Raw genomic sequence first — 17,096 nt, forward strand, 5'->3', positions numbered from 1 at the left:
CACGTCCGGAATTCTCGGGGTGTGGGCTCCCGTCTTCTTCCCTCGGGGAAAGAGGGAGAACGCTGGGATGGGCCGAACACACTTTCCCTGTCCCTGAGAGTGAAGGTGACTGATGTTCTAGACGCCGGTGACTCTGTGTGTGGTTTCCGGCAAACAACTGGCCGCCTCCTTTAAGAGACAATATCACTAAGTGCTTTTTTTTAATGCAAAAAGAAAGAAATAAAAAAGAGCTCCCTCTGTTCCTCATTCCTGCAGGTGCCCAACCCGAAGGACTTGTCGGAGTGCATTTTCTGCATTCTTAATAGATAGCCAGCAGGAAATGCCTCTTATAGCCCGGGCTGGAGGGGTAGAAAGTAGCGAGGGGAGGGTACAAAATCCCCAGCCCCTGCTTCCGCAAGCCCTGAGCTGCTCCAAAGTGGGCCAGGCGACTCTGACCACCCCTACGCACCTTTGCCCAGCCCTGGGATCTTGCTGTCTCAGTTTGATGGTCAGGAGTTAAGGTAAGAGAAGCTGGTGACTTTGGGGGGGCGGGGGGGGGGGGGCGGGGGGGGGTGGCAAGGAGTGATGGAAATTCAACCGTGAAGGAATCGGGGCGGGGAAGCGGTGAGCATCCCACACTTTGCTCACTGATAGACGATCTGGTCCCTTTGGGGCTTTCGTGCCAAGTGGCGACCTCTCTGACACGACACCCCACCCCCCGCCCGAGGTGCCTGGTACCATTCTGCAGACGGGTGGGAACCGCGTCCCTGCAGGCAGACTGCTGGCATAGGAGTCCGTGTTGGAGTATTTGTGCAGAAGTTTGGCCATTATTTTGAGGTCGAGTTGGAGCGCTTGGTGCCTTTGTCGTTTCCGTGCTGGGGACATCGCAAGCGACCAGGGTACTTTTGTGATTATGCTCTTCTAGCCGCACAGCTGGCAAAGCTTGACCTTAGGGTTTTGTCTGCAAGAGGCTTTTGCTACAAGCCGGGGACTGGGACCGGGCCGTCTCCCGGAAGGTCCCACCCTCTCTCCACCTCGTTGCTCTTCTCTGGGTTCCAGCTTTGCAGTATCCCCTTCTCTTCAGCCAGACCCCAGTTCACTCCTGGAGTCATTTGGGGATGGAACTGCCCGTGTTCCTCCCGAGGTGCCGTGAGATGCAGCTTTGCAAAGGCTGTAGATGGTAACATTTCTCTGAATTTCATAGCCCTCCGAGGGGGCTACGAACATTCCCACAGAGGTGTGGGTGCCGGCCGGACGCTTGCCCTTGAGCTAGATGCAGAGACGTAACCCATGGTTTCCCTTGGGGACGTGCGTCCGTGTGTTTGGGGAGGACGAGATAGGGCAGAGGTAGCAGTTGTGGCTTGTTCAAGATCCCACTTGCGTAAGGTCTGATCCTTCCAAGATGATGGGGATGAGGCGTTGCCTCTGGCTCTCTCAATAACCTTTCCTGGCTGTGGCCAGCGGCCTGTGGTCTCTGTGCTCTTTACCCGAGGAGACGAGGGCCGTGCTCCAGGGCCCTGATGTCCCCAAGGGTCCAGCCGGCTGTGGCTTCAGGGAGACTCCGCAAAGACAGATTTGCAAGCTGTGTCAAGCCTGAGCTGAGATCAGTGGCCACTGGCATTTCCAGGGGTAAAGCCGTGAGTCCTGCAAAGGTGCGAAGCAGCCCTCGCAGGTAGCGGCTTTATGGAGGTGCCTGGAAGGGGTGCACAGATGTTCTGCCTGTATCCCCCAAAGGAAACCAGGTGGCTGCTTTAGGGCCTGGCTCCAGGTTCCCTAGATATCAGAAGCCAAGCCTTTACGTTTGGTAGACTGGGGCGGGTGGAGGCTCATAGAAGGGGACTGTTAGTCCCACCAGGTAAGGGACGGTGGGGAAAGGACAGACACTGAAGCTAGAGAGGGTTCAAATCCCAGCTCTGCCTGCCACAAGCCTAGCTGTGCGGCCCGGGTAGTTCATTTCCCCTTCTGGGCCCCCATATTGCTCATCTGCAAAATGGGGTAATAGTACCTGCGCCGAGGGCTGTAAAGACTGGAGAGAATATCCGTATAGCTTCAGGCACCGAGGAGGTATTTTGTAAACCGCGGCTTTAGAAAAAGCGCTGCCTCCCAACATTTATCATGACCTTATGCTCCGTAACAGCTTTGCTTTCCTTTTTTTTTCTTTTGCTGTGTTTTCATACAACTGTGTCCATTTAAGGTGTTCCATGTTAATTTGATAAATGTATACATTGTCATAGGACGGCCCCTCTAGTGATCATGCGTAACCCCACATAGTTACTTTCTATTCGGCAGCTGGAATAGTTTAGTTCTAGTCTCTGCAAATCGGAAGATTATACTGCGATAGGGTTGTGTGTGCGTTCTCTGTACGGTCTTAGGTCTTTGGGGTTTATTTACTCCTTATAACTTTGTATCCTAAACAAGACTTGCCCGGTTCCCACCCGCCCCCCAGCCGCTCGTAATCATCACTTTAATCTCTGTTTCTATGAGTTTGGCTTTTTAAAATTCCGCACACTAGTGATATTATACAGTACACTTGACTTTTGAACTACAAGGGTTTGAACTGCGTGGGTCCACTTATGCAGTCTTTTTTTTTTTTTTTTTACAGTGCAGCTCTGTAAATGTATTTTCTCTTCCTTACGATTTTCTTTACGTTTCTTTTCTCTGACTTTACTGTAAGAATGCAGCGCATAATACATGTACAAAATATGCGGTTAAGTGACTGTTTACGTTACCAGTAAGACTTCCGGTCAACAGTGGGTTATTCGTAGTCAGCATCCCAAACTCATAATGTGCTCAAGGATAACACCTTTGTTTTATTTCTGCAATGCTGAGTATCTGGATATAGCACGTGCTTTAAAAAAAGTTTTTTTCAATGTTTATTTATTTTTGAGACAGAGAGAGACAGAGCATGAGCGGGGGAGGGGCAGAGAGAGAGGGAGACACAGAATCCGAAGCAGGCTCTGGGCTCTGAGGTGTCGGCACAGAGCCCGACACGAGGCTCGAGCTCATGGACCGTGAGATCAGGACCCGAGCCGAAAAGTCGGGATGCTTAACCAACTGAGCCACCCAGGCGCCCCGCATGTGCCTTTTTTAATCGAGGAATAATTTACCTTTAGTGAAATGCGCAGATCTTAAGCGTACCATCTGATGGATTTTGACAAACGCGTACACCCACATAGGACATTCACCCCCAAGATGTAGGACATTTCGAACACCCGTGAGAGTTCCTCGTGCCCCTTCCCAATTTCCACCCTACAGCCAGCCACTATTCTGATTTCTACCCCCACAGGTTATTTCTGCCAGTCTCGTGTAAGTGGAATCATACAATATGTGGTCTTTTGTGTCTGGGTGTTCTTTTTTTCACCCAACATAGTATTTTTGTGATTCTCCATGCTGTTGTGTGAATGGGTAGTTTTTTCCTTTTTCATTGTTGAATGACATTCCATTATACGATAGTGTCACAGCTAGTTTATTTATAATCCTGGTGATGGGCATTTGGCTCATTTCCACTTTTTGGCTATTATAAATAAAGCTGCTATGAATATCCTATACAAGTCTTTGTACGGACATATGTTTTCATTTCTCCTGGCTCTATGTATCTAGAAGTAGGATTGCGGGGTCATATATATAGCAAGCATATGTTCCACTTTATAAGAAACTGCCGAACACTGTTTCAGAGTGGTTGTTGGCGTGTTTTTTTTTTTTTTTTTAATAAGGATACAAAGGATTCATTTTTCAGGTCGGGCCTGGTGATGCTTACTTAGCGTGGCTGTCCACCAGGGCGAAACAGAACGATGTGCTCAATTGAAAGCTGTGTTGTTATGAAGGCTTCATGACGGCAGAGCCCAGTTATGACTGGGGCCAGAATGAGTCGGAAAGGAGAACTTTTTGGAAGGGTACCCTGCTCATCACAATCGATTGATACTAGGAACCTAAAAGAATGGGCTGCAAAATTCATCGTCTCCAACCTCTTAATTTTACTCAAGAGGAATCTGCACCCCAGAGAGGCTATGTGCCTCCCTCCAAATCACACAGCTGAGGAAAACCCCAGGTCTTCTGACTCCTAATTGGTATGATTGCCTTGCGTTGTGCTTTCTCTGCATGACATGGCATTGAGGCACTCGGCCATTGTTTAGTGACTAGAGAAGAACACAGAACATAGCTATTGAACTGTAATCATTTCCATCATATTCACAAGAATGAATAAAAGTGCTTTTAGCCAGAGCACCTTGGCAAGTGGGGTTGGGGGGACCAAAGGTTAAGAAGCACAGGCTACTTCTCTAGTAAAGCAAGGCCACGCAGGAGGTCTTGAGTGCCCACCGTGTGCCCAGTCCTGGCTTTGGTGCGAGAGGACAGTCTCTGCTCCAAAGGAGCTCACGGTTAGGATACAATGATGGAAGCCAAGTTTAAGGCAATTCAGCAAAGGGCTATCGAGCTTCTACGGCGTCCCGGGCATTGTTCTAGGTGTGGGGCATCTGGCGGCCAACAGGGTTGACATCCTGGCAATCTTTCAAAAGCTTTTCACCAACGTTGCCATATATATTAGTGTAAAGCATGTTCGTTCTTGAGATGTGTGTTTGGTTCAGAATTTATGTGTCCGGAGGCCTTAGGACCGGTGCTGTTTTTAGTTGCTCGTGTCCAGCACGGGGTCCAACAGCATCAGGGGGCGGGGAGAACTTGATGTGTCTCATTCCCTTGCACGAAAGTGGTCAAGGCGGAAAGCAATGCTTGTTATGAAAAGTGGAATCTTCGAATACCCACTGGATTGCTTAGTCAAGCTGTCCGGGAGGGGGATCCACATGCAGTTCCGGGTCAGTGTTGGCTCCTTTGTTTTGCAGGAGGAAGGCACTAACCCAGGAGGCAAGTTACGGTTTGGGCCTCAGTGGCCTTTTTTTTTTTTTTTTTTAACTCCCTGCTGTTCTTGTAGTGGAGTTGCCAGATCCTCCTCATCTGAGGCTCTTGAGGACCCCTTCAGCGCTTTGTAGACTCTTGTCTTGGTCCCTGAACGTTGATCACACAGGGCTCCTCTCCTGGTGCTCAGACCAGCGCAGCGGGGTGGACGAGCTCCCGGACGCCGCTCAGGGGCCCGGGTTCCCTGGAAGCATCGTGAGAGCTTTTGGGGTGCTTGCCCCCCAGGGGCCCCTCATCCAAACGATAGCCAAGCCGCTCGGAAAAATGGTGCCAGTAACGTTTTGTGTTCGATCTGCAGCTGTCATCTGCGTCCCTCACGATGGAAGAAACAGGGAAGACCGCTATCCAGCTGCAGAGACCCATAAAGACTGAGTGGAATTCTCAGTGCGTCCTTTTCACCTATTTCCAAGGGGACATCGGCAGCGTAGTGGACGAACACTTCTCCAGGGCTCTGAGCAGTGTCAAGAGGCCCCAGCAACTGAGCCCCTCGAGCCAGAGTGCAGATGTGATCCTGAGGAACGGTGAGCAGGCTGGGTGGGAGGAAGCTGGAAGTTTCTATCAAGGCTGTACGGAAAGACCGGTTCTGCGATGCCTTTGTGCTCACACTCGTGTATTTGCTGCAGGCGAGTCACACTGTAAATGAGAAGCCGCACCCGTTTCTTAGAAGTTTCGTGTCAAGGGGCGCCTGGGTGGCGCAGTCGGTTAAGCGTCCGACTTCAGCCAGGTCACGATCTCGCGGTCCGTGAGTTTGAGCCCCGCGTCAGGCTCTGGGCTGATGGCTCGGAGCCTGGAGCCTGTTTCCGATTCTGTGTCTCCCTCTCTCTCTGCCCCTCCCCCATTCATGCTCTGTCTCTCTCTGTCCCAAAAATAAATAAAAAACGTTGAAAAAAAAATTTATTTAGAAGTTTCGTGTCAAAATCGGGACACCTGGGTGGCTCAGTCGGTTGAGCGTCCGACCTCGGCTCGGGTCGTGATCTTGTGATCTCGTGATCTCGTGAGTTCGAGCCGACTGAGCCACAGCAGGCACCCCTGCTGTTTGTTTATTTTTGAGAGAGAGAGACAGACCCAGTGTGAGTGGGGGAGGGGAGGTGGGCAGAGAAAGGGGGAGCACGGAGCCCGACATGGGGCTCGATTGAACCCATGAACTGTGAGATCGTGACCTGAGCCGAAGTCAGACGTTTAACCGACCGAGGCACCCAGGCGCCCCCCTCCAAACACCATTCTGAAATGTGCAGTGGACCAGGGCCTGGATGATTTTAAAAACTCTTTATTGGGGGAGGGGGAGGAACTCTCTACTGTACTTGCCCAGCACCCACATCGAATGCCCGGCCCCCCCTTGGGCCTTGGTTGCTTGTTTTGTGCAAAGCTGCCAAGTGGGGCCTCTGCCTGTGGGGGAAGATGTCCCCTCTTTGCAGAATCCATCACTCTGGCTTTGCTCTTTGGGCCTGGACGCGGACGTGGTGTATATCTGATGTGTTCACCTTTGCAGCATTTAGTGCTTTTCTAGGAGTTATTTGTCCAGCCAGGCAACGTGATTTTCCCCGAGTCCCAGGACACCAAAGGGCAGGGTGTAGAGTTTGCTGTTGCCGTGGGCGCGAAGGGCAGGGGGCCGGGAGTGGGGAGTGCCGTCCAACAGTGTGATGAGTACTTAGAGGCAGACCAGGAATGAGTGTGACCAGTCATCCGAGGCACTTGGTTGCCCCCTCTTTCACAGGGCACCCAGGTGGCTCAGTCAGTTGAGCATCCAACTCTTATTTTCAGCTCTCAGGTCAGGATCTCACAGCCTGCTTCAGATTTTGCGTCTCCCTCTCTCTCGGCCCCTCCCCTGCTCGAGCTCTCTCTCAAAATAAATAAACTCCTAAAAAAAAAAAAAAAAAAAAAAGATTCCCTCTGCCCCTTCCCCCGCTTGAGCTCTCTAAAATAAAAAATAATTAGAAAAAACCTCCTTCATTTGGATTCCGTAACACCACACTCTCTTGGTTTTCCTCCTTCCTCTCTGGTTACTACTCCTTTTAAAAAAAAAAAAAGAGGTTTATTTATTTTTGAGGGAGAGAGAGTGTGTGTACCAGTAGGGGAGGGGCAGAGAGAGAGGGAGAGACACAGAATCGGAAGCAGGCTCCAGGCTCTGAGCTGTCAGCACAGAGCCCGACGCGGGGCTCGAACCCACAAATGGCGAGATCATGACCTGAGCTAAAGTCAGATGCTTATTTTACTGAGCCACCCAGGTGCCCCCAAATTCTGTCAGTTTTACCTTCAAAATATATCCAAGTTCTGGGACGCCTGAGTGGCTCAGTCAGTTGAGTGTCAGACTCTTGATTTCGGCTCAGGTCATGATCTCACAGTTCCGTGGGATCGAGCCCCATGTTGGGCTCTGAACTGGGGCTGCAGAGCCTTCTTGGGATCCTCTTTCCCTCTCTCTCTCTCTCTCTCTCTCTGCCCGTCTCCCGCTCATGTGCACATATGTACGTGCTCTTTCTCCCAAAATAAATAAACATGAAAAACAGTATATATCCAAGTTCTGACCACTTCTCCCCACCTCTGCTGCTATGATGCCATCATCTCACCCCTGGATTTTTGCTTCCCGATTGCTCTCCCTGCTTCCACCATTGCTCCCCTTCAGTCTGTTCTCAAGGTAGCCATCAGAATGGTATCACTAAAACGACAATCTCCTCCTATCTCTTTTCTGTTCAGAAGCTTCTAATAGCTTCCTGTGTCTTGGAATCAAACCCAAAGTCTTGAATGGGGCCCCACTCTCTTCCTGATTTCATCTCCTCCCACCTCCTACTTCACTCAATCCAATCTAGCCTCCTGGCTATTTGTAGGATGTGCCAAGTACAATCCTGCCTCGGGCCCTTTGCACTTCCTTTCCCCTCTCCCTGAAATGCTCTTTCCCCAGATAACTGCCTGACTTTCCCTTTTCTTCATTCAGGTCTCCCCTGGAACGTCACCTCTTCGTCCAGGCCTTCTCTGCACAATCTCTTTAAAAAATAGAAGCCCCCCCCCCAACCCGTCAACCTCTGTCATCTTACACTATCTTATTTTATTTTTTATATTTTATTTCTATTATATGTTTTCTTTCTTGTCTCCTCCCATCCTCTAGACTCTGAATTCCGTGGCAGCAAGGACTCTGTGTTAATTGCTGCTTCCCAAGTAGCTAGCCCAATGCCTGACACATGGAAGGTGGTCAGGAAATATCGCTTGAATGAATGAAATTGTGATTTGGATCATAGGCTACTGATGTCCGCCATAGAAGGCGCCACTGAAGAGAGTGAACACCATGTGGTGTATGGCTTTAGAACCAGATAGCCTGGGGCCCAGGCCAGCTCCACCATTGATTAACAACGTGATCTCCGGTCACATCACTTCCTCTATCTGTGCCTCGGTTTCCTCATCTCTACAATTGAGTATTATTGAACTATAGAAGGAGTCAGTGACATAATGCATATCCACTGGCACATAGTGCCATGTAGGTGTTATTTTGTGTGGGTATGAGGGCCTGTGTTCAAAGCATTAAGACCACAGAGCAGCAGGCCTCACCCGGAAGCCTGCACGTTTTCTAGGGACTTCTGGGCCCTCTGTGGCGGCTGTACGGTTTCCTATGCCTTCTGACTTCATTCTATTCTGTGACACCCCTGTGTGTGAAGGGAACTTGGACGTGGCCCTGTTCCTTGTCCAAACCAACCTTCCCAGGTCAACCAGAGAGGCAGCCATCTTCCCCACTACCTTCCCAGTTGCGTTTTCCCTGTGAGAATCTCCCAGAGCCCTCGCCTGTCAAGATGTCTTCCACACAGACCGTGGGGTGGGCTAGGCAAATGTTGGCCCAGCTGACTGAGCAAATGAGGGCCCGTCCTCCTCAAGGCCTCTCCTTGCTGTGAGGAGTCAAGTGTTTCACCAGCTTTGCTGCCTCAGGGGAGGCCCCGTGGAAAAAGGGCGGCCCCCCAGTGGTTCTCACAAGAGGTGCTGTGTGAGAGACAGGCAGCTTCGGAAGTGGTGGCAAATCCATAAAGTAGCCTTTCATGACTGACCGTTAGCAGTGTCTCAGCCCCTGCGGGCCAGGCCCAGGCTGCCTGGCCCTGGCTGAACCATGGCCGACAGAACAGGCGCCCATTCACAGGCTCTCACTACCAACCCGGCCGCTTTCTAAGGGTGCTCTGTCAAGCCAAGTATGCAAAGCCCAAACATGGAGACCCACATGGCTAGGAAATGCCATTGAATTTCCTGGCTGCTTTTCCCAAATCAAACTTGTTTTAATTTACCTATGTATATTTTTATACTGGCCGTACTTCAGAAAAGAAAACGCAGGGTGAAGTTATTTTTGAATGATCCCCCTTTTAAAAAGACTCCTGGGTTTCAGAGTCGGTAACCGGAGAAGCTTCAGTAGTTAACCACTTCTGGGGCAGGAGACATGGTCCCGGGGCACATCCCGCTCCGTATTCTTCCCATCCCAGTCCCAGCCCCAGGCCGGGCGACGTTGCTCAAGGGCTGCTGAGAGGTGAGTGGATGTATACCTGAGCACCCAAAGGCCTTGGGAGCCAGACCCAAAACATCCCACCTTCTCTCTCCCCTCAACCATAATCCACTGGGAAGGAAACTGAGGCTCAGAGAGCCACATGATCACTAGTGTCTATTTGAAACCAGGCTGATCTGACACAGATCCTGAGCTCTTAGCCACTTGAAAATACTGCCCACGTTCTGTGTTTCATTTTCATTTTCGCCAGGGAAAAGGTTCTGGATAACCCGCCAAAGACTAGGTACCCCAGGGAGGCGACCGTAAGGCGGAAAGTGGGACTGAGCAGGTCGCCTCAGAGGCCTGGAGCAGAATCGTGTCCTGTAAGCTGTCCCTGGTGTTGTTTCAACCTCGGCTAATACAAACAATATCCTCTTTGTTTCTGGGGAGAATGAATAAGAGACCAGCGCCACTAGCCAAGAAGGCAGAGAAGGGAGCGTCCATGCGTACAGATCGGACAGGGCCAGAGGTTGGACTTTTCGTGGTGCAAGACGTGTGTGCTGGGAGGGTGCTTCGTTTTAACTTCTTCAGAAAGCAGGATTTGTATTAAAGGCGGAGACAGAGGGGCGCCTGGGTGGCTCAGTCGGTTAAGCGTTCGACTTCGGCTCGGGTCATGATCTCGCTGTTCGTGACTTCAAGCCCCACGCCGGGCTCTGTGCAACAGCTCGGAGCCTGGAGCCTGCTTCGGATTCTGTGTCTCCCTCTCTCTCTGCCCCTCCCCTGCTCATGCTGTCTCTGTCTCTCAAAAATAAAGGCGGAGACAGAAAGGGGAAGAGGAAGAGAAGAAAGGATAGACAGAAGGAAATCTGGCAGTTATGGATCGATCTTTTACAACTGTGACTCGAATTCTTTGAGTCACGTGGTTTCCCAGTTTTTACTTAAAATAACTTTTTCTCATCACAAAAGTACTGTTATCTTTTCAAAATGAGCATCTATGCACCCTGCTACGTTGTATAGCATATCATCATTTTGGACATAAATCGCGTTCTGCTACATCATTTTAATGGCTCAAGCGTATCCATTTTAGGGGGCCTGGGTGATTCAGTCATTAATCATCTGAGTTTGGCTCAGGTCATGATCTCACAGTTGGTGAGTTCGAGCCCTGCTCCGGGTGAACACAAGCCCCGGGTGAGCCCCACTTCTCAATCTCTCTCTCTCTCTCTCTCTCTCTCTCTCTCTCCCCGCCCCTTTCTCTCTTTCTGCCCCTCTCTCACTTGCGTCCTCTCTCTTTCTCTCAAAAACAAAGGAGTATGCTTTTTAAAGATCTATGGAATCTTATAATTTTTGGACACTGGATTGTTGTCAATTTTTTGCCGTATTCTAAATATCACTTTGCATATCTTTGTAGCTAAATTTTTGCACCCATCATTGATTTTATCCCCAAATCACCCTAAGGGAAATGACTGGATCAAAGGGTGCATACAAATCCCACAGAGATATTATGTCTGCCTGCCACCCTTCCAACGCCAGTAGTTCCTGAAAATGCCCAGCTCCCTCTGTTCTTTGGAATATTGTGGAGACATAGCTGCCTAGGGCACGAGTTTGGCAATCAGACCGCTTAGCGCCATCGTGGCATCTGGCTTGCTGTGTGGATCACATGAGATCACGCACACAGAGTGCTAAGCAAGGTGCCTGGCCCATAATAAGTGCTCAATAAACAAAACTGTTCCAGGGCTGCCTGGGCGGCTCTGTCAGTCGAGCGTCCGACTGTTGATCTTAGCTCAGGTCATGACCCCGGGGTCGTGGGATCGAGCCCCGTGCCGTAGCCACTGTCTACGCCATCCTCCACATTGAACATGCACCTGCTTCTGCTTCCCTGGCACCAGGTGGCCAACGGCGGGGGGCGGGGGGTACCCTCCGGCCTCATGCCATTACCATTGTGCTTTCCCCTGGGTGGATCTACGTGGAGAGTTCCAAACCAGGAAAGAAGCGTGTGAATGTGAGCCCCCAATAACAATTGGTAATAATCAACAACAGCCACAGCCAGGTGCTATGCAAGTCCTTGAGGGTGTGATGGTGAACAAAAGAGAAATGGTTTCCGTGTTCCTTTTTTTTTTAGATGTTTATTTATTCTTGAGAGAGAGAGAGAGAGAGAGAGCATGAGTGGGGGAGAGGCAGAGAGACAAGGAGAGACACAGAATCCAAAGCAGGCTCCAGGCTCCAAGCTGTCAGCACAGAGTCCGACGCGGGGCTCGAACTCATGAACTGTGAGATCATGACTTGAGCTGGAGTTCAAGGCTTAACCAACTGAGCCACCCAGGCGCTCCCGTGTTCTTTTTTTTTTTTTATGTTTATTTATTTATTTTGAGGGACAGAGACAATGAGTGGGGTGGGGGCAGAGAGAGAGGGAGAGAGAATCTCAAGCAGGCTTGGGGCTCTATCCTGGGAACTGTGAGATCATGGCCCACGCCAAAATCAAGAGTCAGATGTTTAACCGACTGAGCCACCCGGGCACCCTGATCTCTGTGTTCTCCAAGCTTCCTGGCTAGTGGGGAAGACCAAGTGTGAGTGAGTGAGTGGAAACATTGCAGATGAGGGTTACTGCTAAAAAGTGTCCCAGAACCAACATGTCCCTTGACTGGTCTCTGCTTGTGAATGTAGTTTGGGGTTATATAAAACTTCAGTCTTCCTTGGCGCTCCCTCTCTCATCTCTAGAGGTAACTGGTGGGGGGACCTTGGGTAAGAAACTGTCACCAGGGTCACTTCTAGCAGCAGCAGCAGCAGCAACCTTGAGTCAGTCAGGACTGTGGCTCAGGATGCCTTCCCGGTTCACAGGGTAGGGGTCTGTGGCTGCTGGAAAGAGTGGTTCACTAAAATTCAGGGTCTCAACTCCATGGGACACCAGCACCCATGCCTGCTCTAGAAAGGCGGCTTTCCCCGGGCTCCCCAAGGCCCACTGTGGGGCTGCTGTGAATGTGGGATTTGGGACACTATGCCTCCCCACACGCTGCCATCCAAACTGAGCACAGTGACCAAGTGGACCTGCTCCTGGGTAGCTCCCTTGGTTGAGCGTCCAAGTCTTTACTTTCAGCTCGGGTCATGATCTCGGTCGTGGGATCGAGCCCCTCATTGGGCTCCATGCTGGGCATGGGGACTTCTTGAGATTCTCTCCCTTTCTCTCTCTCTCTCTCTCTCTCTCTCTCTCTCTCTCTCTCTCTCAAAATATTCCAAAGACCCTGGGGCCCTGCCTTGCACATTTCAAGCATTCAGTGCCTGGGTCAGGTGCTACACATTGTTTCTAACGTGTACTCAGGACATGTGGTACCTTATTCCACACCAAGCACACATAGCGATTATACTAAGTCAGCGTAATCTTTCTCTATTTGTGCCACGCGGGATCCTGAATCGCTGCTGGTCTGCAGGTATCAATTTTCCAAAGTGGCGTTCATCCCCAAGAACAAATCTTAATATGTTCCCTTGCCCTTGGTTTCGCTGAAAGGCCAACCATCGGGCCGTTGCTCACGGTGAGTGGTGCGAAACGTTGGGTAGAATGTCTGTGCCGCGTAAGTTAGGGCTTATTTTGCTCTTATCTATATTACATGAAAAGCTAGGACGGGAAGAGGGGGGAGGCTCCAGTGTCACTGCACAGACCACTCAGCTGTTTTTGTCTTGTACACAATCCAGGCAAGTGGAACATTCAGGAGAGCTGGGAGAGGCACATGTGCAGGGGGGCGGGGAGGAGGAGAGAAGGGGACCAGTCTCTCCAGCCCTCCGATCTTCCTTTGTCTCACGCCCACGCCCCCCTTCATTATCTTGGCTAGATGAGTGCCAGACCTCTCTCCCTCCTCCCCTCTTGCCTGAGTGGCTGTTGCGAATAGAGAAAACATCCATCCGTGTCATGAGCCGTCCTAGACTTTTTGAACACTCAGATTCAGCTGCTACCATAGGAACAGTTAGAACAGTGTCTATGAGACCGAAGGAGGCTCCGGCCTCGTTAGCTGGTCCGCAAGAACTTTGCAAGAAGACACCGAGTCACCCCTTGACCTTGAGCATTTTGCTTCTGTGGGAAGAGGTGCAAACAACCATTTCTGTACCCATCACTTACGGCTCCAGCTCGGATCCCTGCTTGGCTAATCTGCTCCGCTCGCTTGGTCCAGTCTTAACATCCCCATGCCCCAGATCCCTCTAGAAAATGGGGTTTCAACGCCTCGACTTCTTTGAGTGACTTACACAGGCAAATGTTAAACCCTTCATAAAGTTCTGTGGGGTCCTTCTGTTTGGTGCATTCAAACCACCAGCTGTAAAATAAAGCCAGCCGGCAACAGCCAAACAGAAATCACCTTTAATCAAGCAATTCTACTTCTAGAAAAGTTTCCCGGAGGGGCTCTTTGGACATAGATGCAAAGATGTATATACAAAGATGTTCCACCACGGGTGCGATTGAGATCATTGAAACGATGGAAATAACTGAGTTGCCCACAAATACCATGTCTGTTGACCACATTATTAGTGTCTCAGGAGGGAATACTGGGCAGCTATTGAAAAGGCTGGTGTTGGCTCCGTTTGTCGCTATGGGAGGGTATCTGGGATGTGTTTAATGATGCAAAAGCAGCCTTCAAAATCATACGTGATGTGAAAGCCTCGCGGGCCTGAATGGAAACAAATCCCAGAAAGAAGGCGGATGGTGGTCTGTGGTGATGATGGTTAAGGCTTTGTGGGTTCACTTTTTCTACATTTTCTTCAGATCAGAAAAAGAGTACGTATTAACCAGGAAAAAATGAAGCTCCTTCCACGTCGCGAACAATGAACGCCTAACATGTCTTACGAATCTTTCCTTCCCAGATGGTGACATGCCTCCGAATCGGTGGCGTTTCTCTTCTCAGTGGACAAAGCCAGAGCCCGGAGCATCTTTTGCATACGGCGCCACCGACTGCAGCTTCCATGGGCCCGGTCTCATGACTATGGATCACTACCCGGTGCCCCTGGCGGGGAGCCCCTCCGTTCCGTCTGGCGAGCCGTGGCCTTACCCCTCCCCGGCCAGCCCCAGCTCCTCGGAGCCTGGCTACTCTCACGCCTACTCCGGCGGGCACGTGCCCTCCGAGCCCCAGCCTGACGGGAAGTATGAGCCTTTCCTAAGCCTCCTCCAGCAGGACCGATACCTAGCCCCTCCTCAGGAAGCTGCGGTGTGGGAGGATTGCAGCTCTGCTCCGACAGCCGGAAGCACGGGATTGACCTTCAACTTGCCTGCCGGCTCAGCCCACTGTAAGGAAACGCCTCCGGACGCTCGGGGGATGGCTTCCGATTGGTCGCAGTTGAGAGGGAGTGGGCATGAGATGGGGTGCTAAGACTCATTGCTCCCACTCCAGACGTGGGGCTTCTGAGGGATGGGACGTTGTGCTCGAACGTTCCGTAGACCTAAGTCTAAGTGAACTTGCTAAGCTTCACTGAGGGTCACAGCTTAATGATTCAGGGTTACCCAGGGAGCCAGCCAGATGGGCTTGGCCCCAAATATTGACCCCAGTCTGTTGACTCGGCACTTACCCTAGAAAAATGATTTCGGCGGCGCCCTAAAAAAAAATCACAGGGTTCTGCATTCACCTCGCTGTAAGCTGCCAAAGAATCTGGCTGTAAAACGGAGCTCTGTGGCATACCTACGGGCTCCAACTCCATGCTCCAAACAGGCTGACAACTCACAGTGACGCCCGGTTCCCGGGCAAAACCAAGGGCCATCTATACCAACCACCTGCTCCAAACATTAAAATTCAAAGCCACTGTAGAGCCCGGCGGTCCATGGCTTGTGCTTTGCACGCTGGACCCCAACCTGATCGGTTTCCCTCGGGTTCCCGCTCCCTGGCCACCACCCCTCCCCCTGAACTAAAACCCCCTTAAGGCTCCTTCGCTTCTTCGGTCACTCTTTCTCCCGACAAATATTTCATTAGTGCCTACAAGATGTAAAGTACCTACCCCAGAACCAAGACTCCCTTCTTTGTAAAAGGCTGAGGGAGAATTGGCCCGAAGTATACTTCCAGCCACAAGACAACTCAACCTGCTACAAAATTTGCCTTTCAGGGTAAATACTGGTAATAACATATATTTGATCGTTTCATGGGGCCAAGTCTGCATCCTCTGGCCTTCTGTACTCTGGACGAATTTTCTTTTACAGCCCCCTAGTCCATACCTATCTGTAGTTCCAGTGTCCCACGCCCGAGAGGAATTGCTAGAAGCCGCCTTTACCCTGAACTACACATACAGGGCACAAAGGGCCTGTTCAGCGTAGCCAACCTACGTCAGGCCCTGGGTTCCAGCCTAACGTCGAAAACACATTTCCCATTAAAATAACCACTCTGTCGCTTCTAGAGTTTGAGTAAGAATGTACCGGATTCAGAGGAAGAATTAGGCCAACTGTGTTTGCACATATGCCTGTGCGTACACACAGCAGAGCCCTGTTTCAGCAGTTAGTGAGAGCACGGCTCGCGCAAATCCTCGCCTCCCAAACATAACAGCTAGACAGTTCAAACCCAGTTCAGCAGATGTTTGGTAAGCATCTACTACACCGGGCGCATCAGGGCAAAATGACGATGACACATCCTCCAGTGTTTATCGCCAAGTCTGACGATAACTGCACACTCCACACTCTCCTCCGAACGTTGATGTCAGTGGTATTACTTGGCTTGATGGTCTAGGATCTGCTGGGGAAGTCAGGAATGCTCCCTGTAAGATGGGAGCAAGGCCCAAGGTCCCTTCAAAACAGAAGCTTCTCTGTTGTTTGTTTTTTTGTAACTTCTGATAAAAGGGAAAATATGCCCCGCGTCTGTACACTGAGGGGCAGACCATCTGGGGTCCCTGGAGCTTTGTTGTCTAATCAATGCCCTCGTTGCAAGTGAAAGTATGTCTCTGGTTCTGCCTTTGTTTGAAACACACTATCAAACTCAAGTTTGTTCTTTGTATCTTGAGAACAAACTTGAGAGGACTGGAGTGTGCAAACCAGGCTCTTCAGCTGAAAAGATCTTCATTTCTATTGAGTATTTTCAGAGCCGGAATTTGTTTCATCTTTGTCTCAAGAAACCCATGCTCTGGTTGCCTCATGAACTGTCTTGACCATTTTCTTTTAATTTTTTTTTTATTTTTTGAGAGAGAAAGGGAGACACAGAATCTGAAGGAGGCTTCGGGCTCTGAGCTGTCTTGACCATTTTCTTATGCTGCTAACCTCCCAGCTCGGTTGAGTTCTTTTACCTGAGCTAGATTCAACCCAGGTGACTCAGCAAAATGAAGAAATTCAGGAGGATTAGTTTGCTTTGTACCAGAAGTTCAGTGTTCAGGCTAGAACATCGGGCCACCCCAGGACTCTGCAGACCAAGAAAATGCCACCTGGGGCCAAAGGCCAAGACTCTGGGCTCCACACTCAGTTTTTTTTTTTAAGCACCATTTAAGTTTATTTATTTATTTTGAGAGATACAGAGAAAGCACAAGCAGGGGAGGGGCAGAGGGGGGCGGGATCCCAAGGAGGCTCTCTGCCCTATCAGCTCAGAGCCCGATGCAGGGCTCTGAACCCACGAGCCGTGAGATCATGACCTGAACCCAAGTCAGATGTTTAGCCGACTGAGCCACCCAGGCTGCCTTCCATGCTCAATTTGAAAGTGGTGTCAGCGGCATCTGGCTGGCTCAGTCCGTAGAACATGTGACTCTTGATCGCAGGGTTGTAAGTTTGAGCCCCACGTTGGGTGTAGGGATGATGTGAAGATAAAAAATCTTAAAAAAAAAA

At 50.5% G+C, this 17,096-nt stretch overlaps 1 protein-coding gene across 1 annotated transcript; it reads left to right on the forward strand.

Moving 5' to 3' along the window:
* The first annotated feature begins 331 nt into the window (after positions 1-331).
* Positions 332-15,306, forward strand: VGLL1 (vestigial like family member 1). The gene is made up of 3 exons (XM_058713765.1): positions 332-500; positions 5,186-5,408; positions 14,177-15,306. Exons 2-3 carry the CDS (start codon positions 5,207-5,209, stop codon positions 14,677-14,679), a joined length of 705 nt encoding a protein of 234 aa, XP_058569748.1. The 5' UTR covers positions 332-500; positions 5,186-5,206; the 3' UTR covers positions 14,680-15,306.
* The last annotated feature ends 1,790 nt before the right edge of the window (positions 15,307-17,096 follow it).

Source organism: Neofelis nebulosa, chromosome X (genome assembly GCF_028018385.1).
Source record: "Neofelis nebulosa isolate mNeoNeb1 chromosome X, mNeoNeb1.pri, whole genome shotgun sequence".
NCBI lineage: Eukaryota > Metazoa > Chordata > Mammalia > Carnivora > Felidae > Neofelis > Neofelis nebulosa.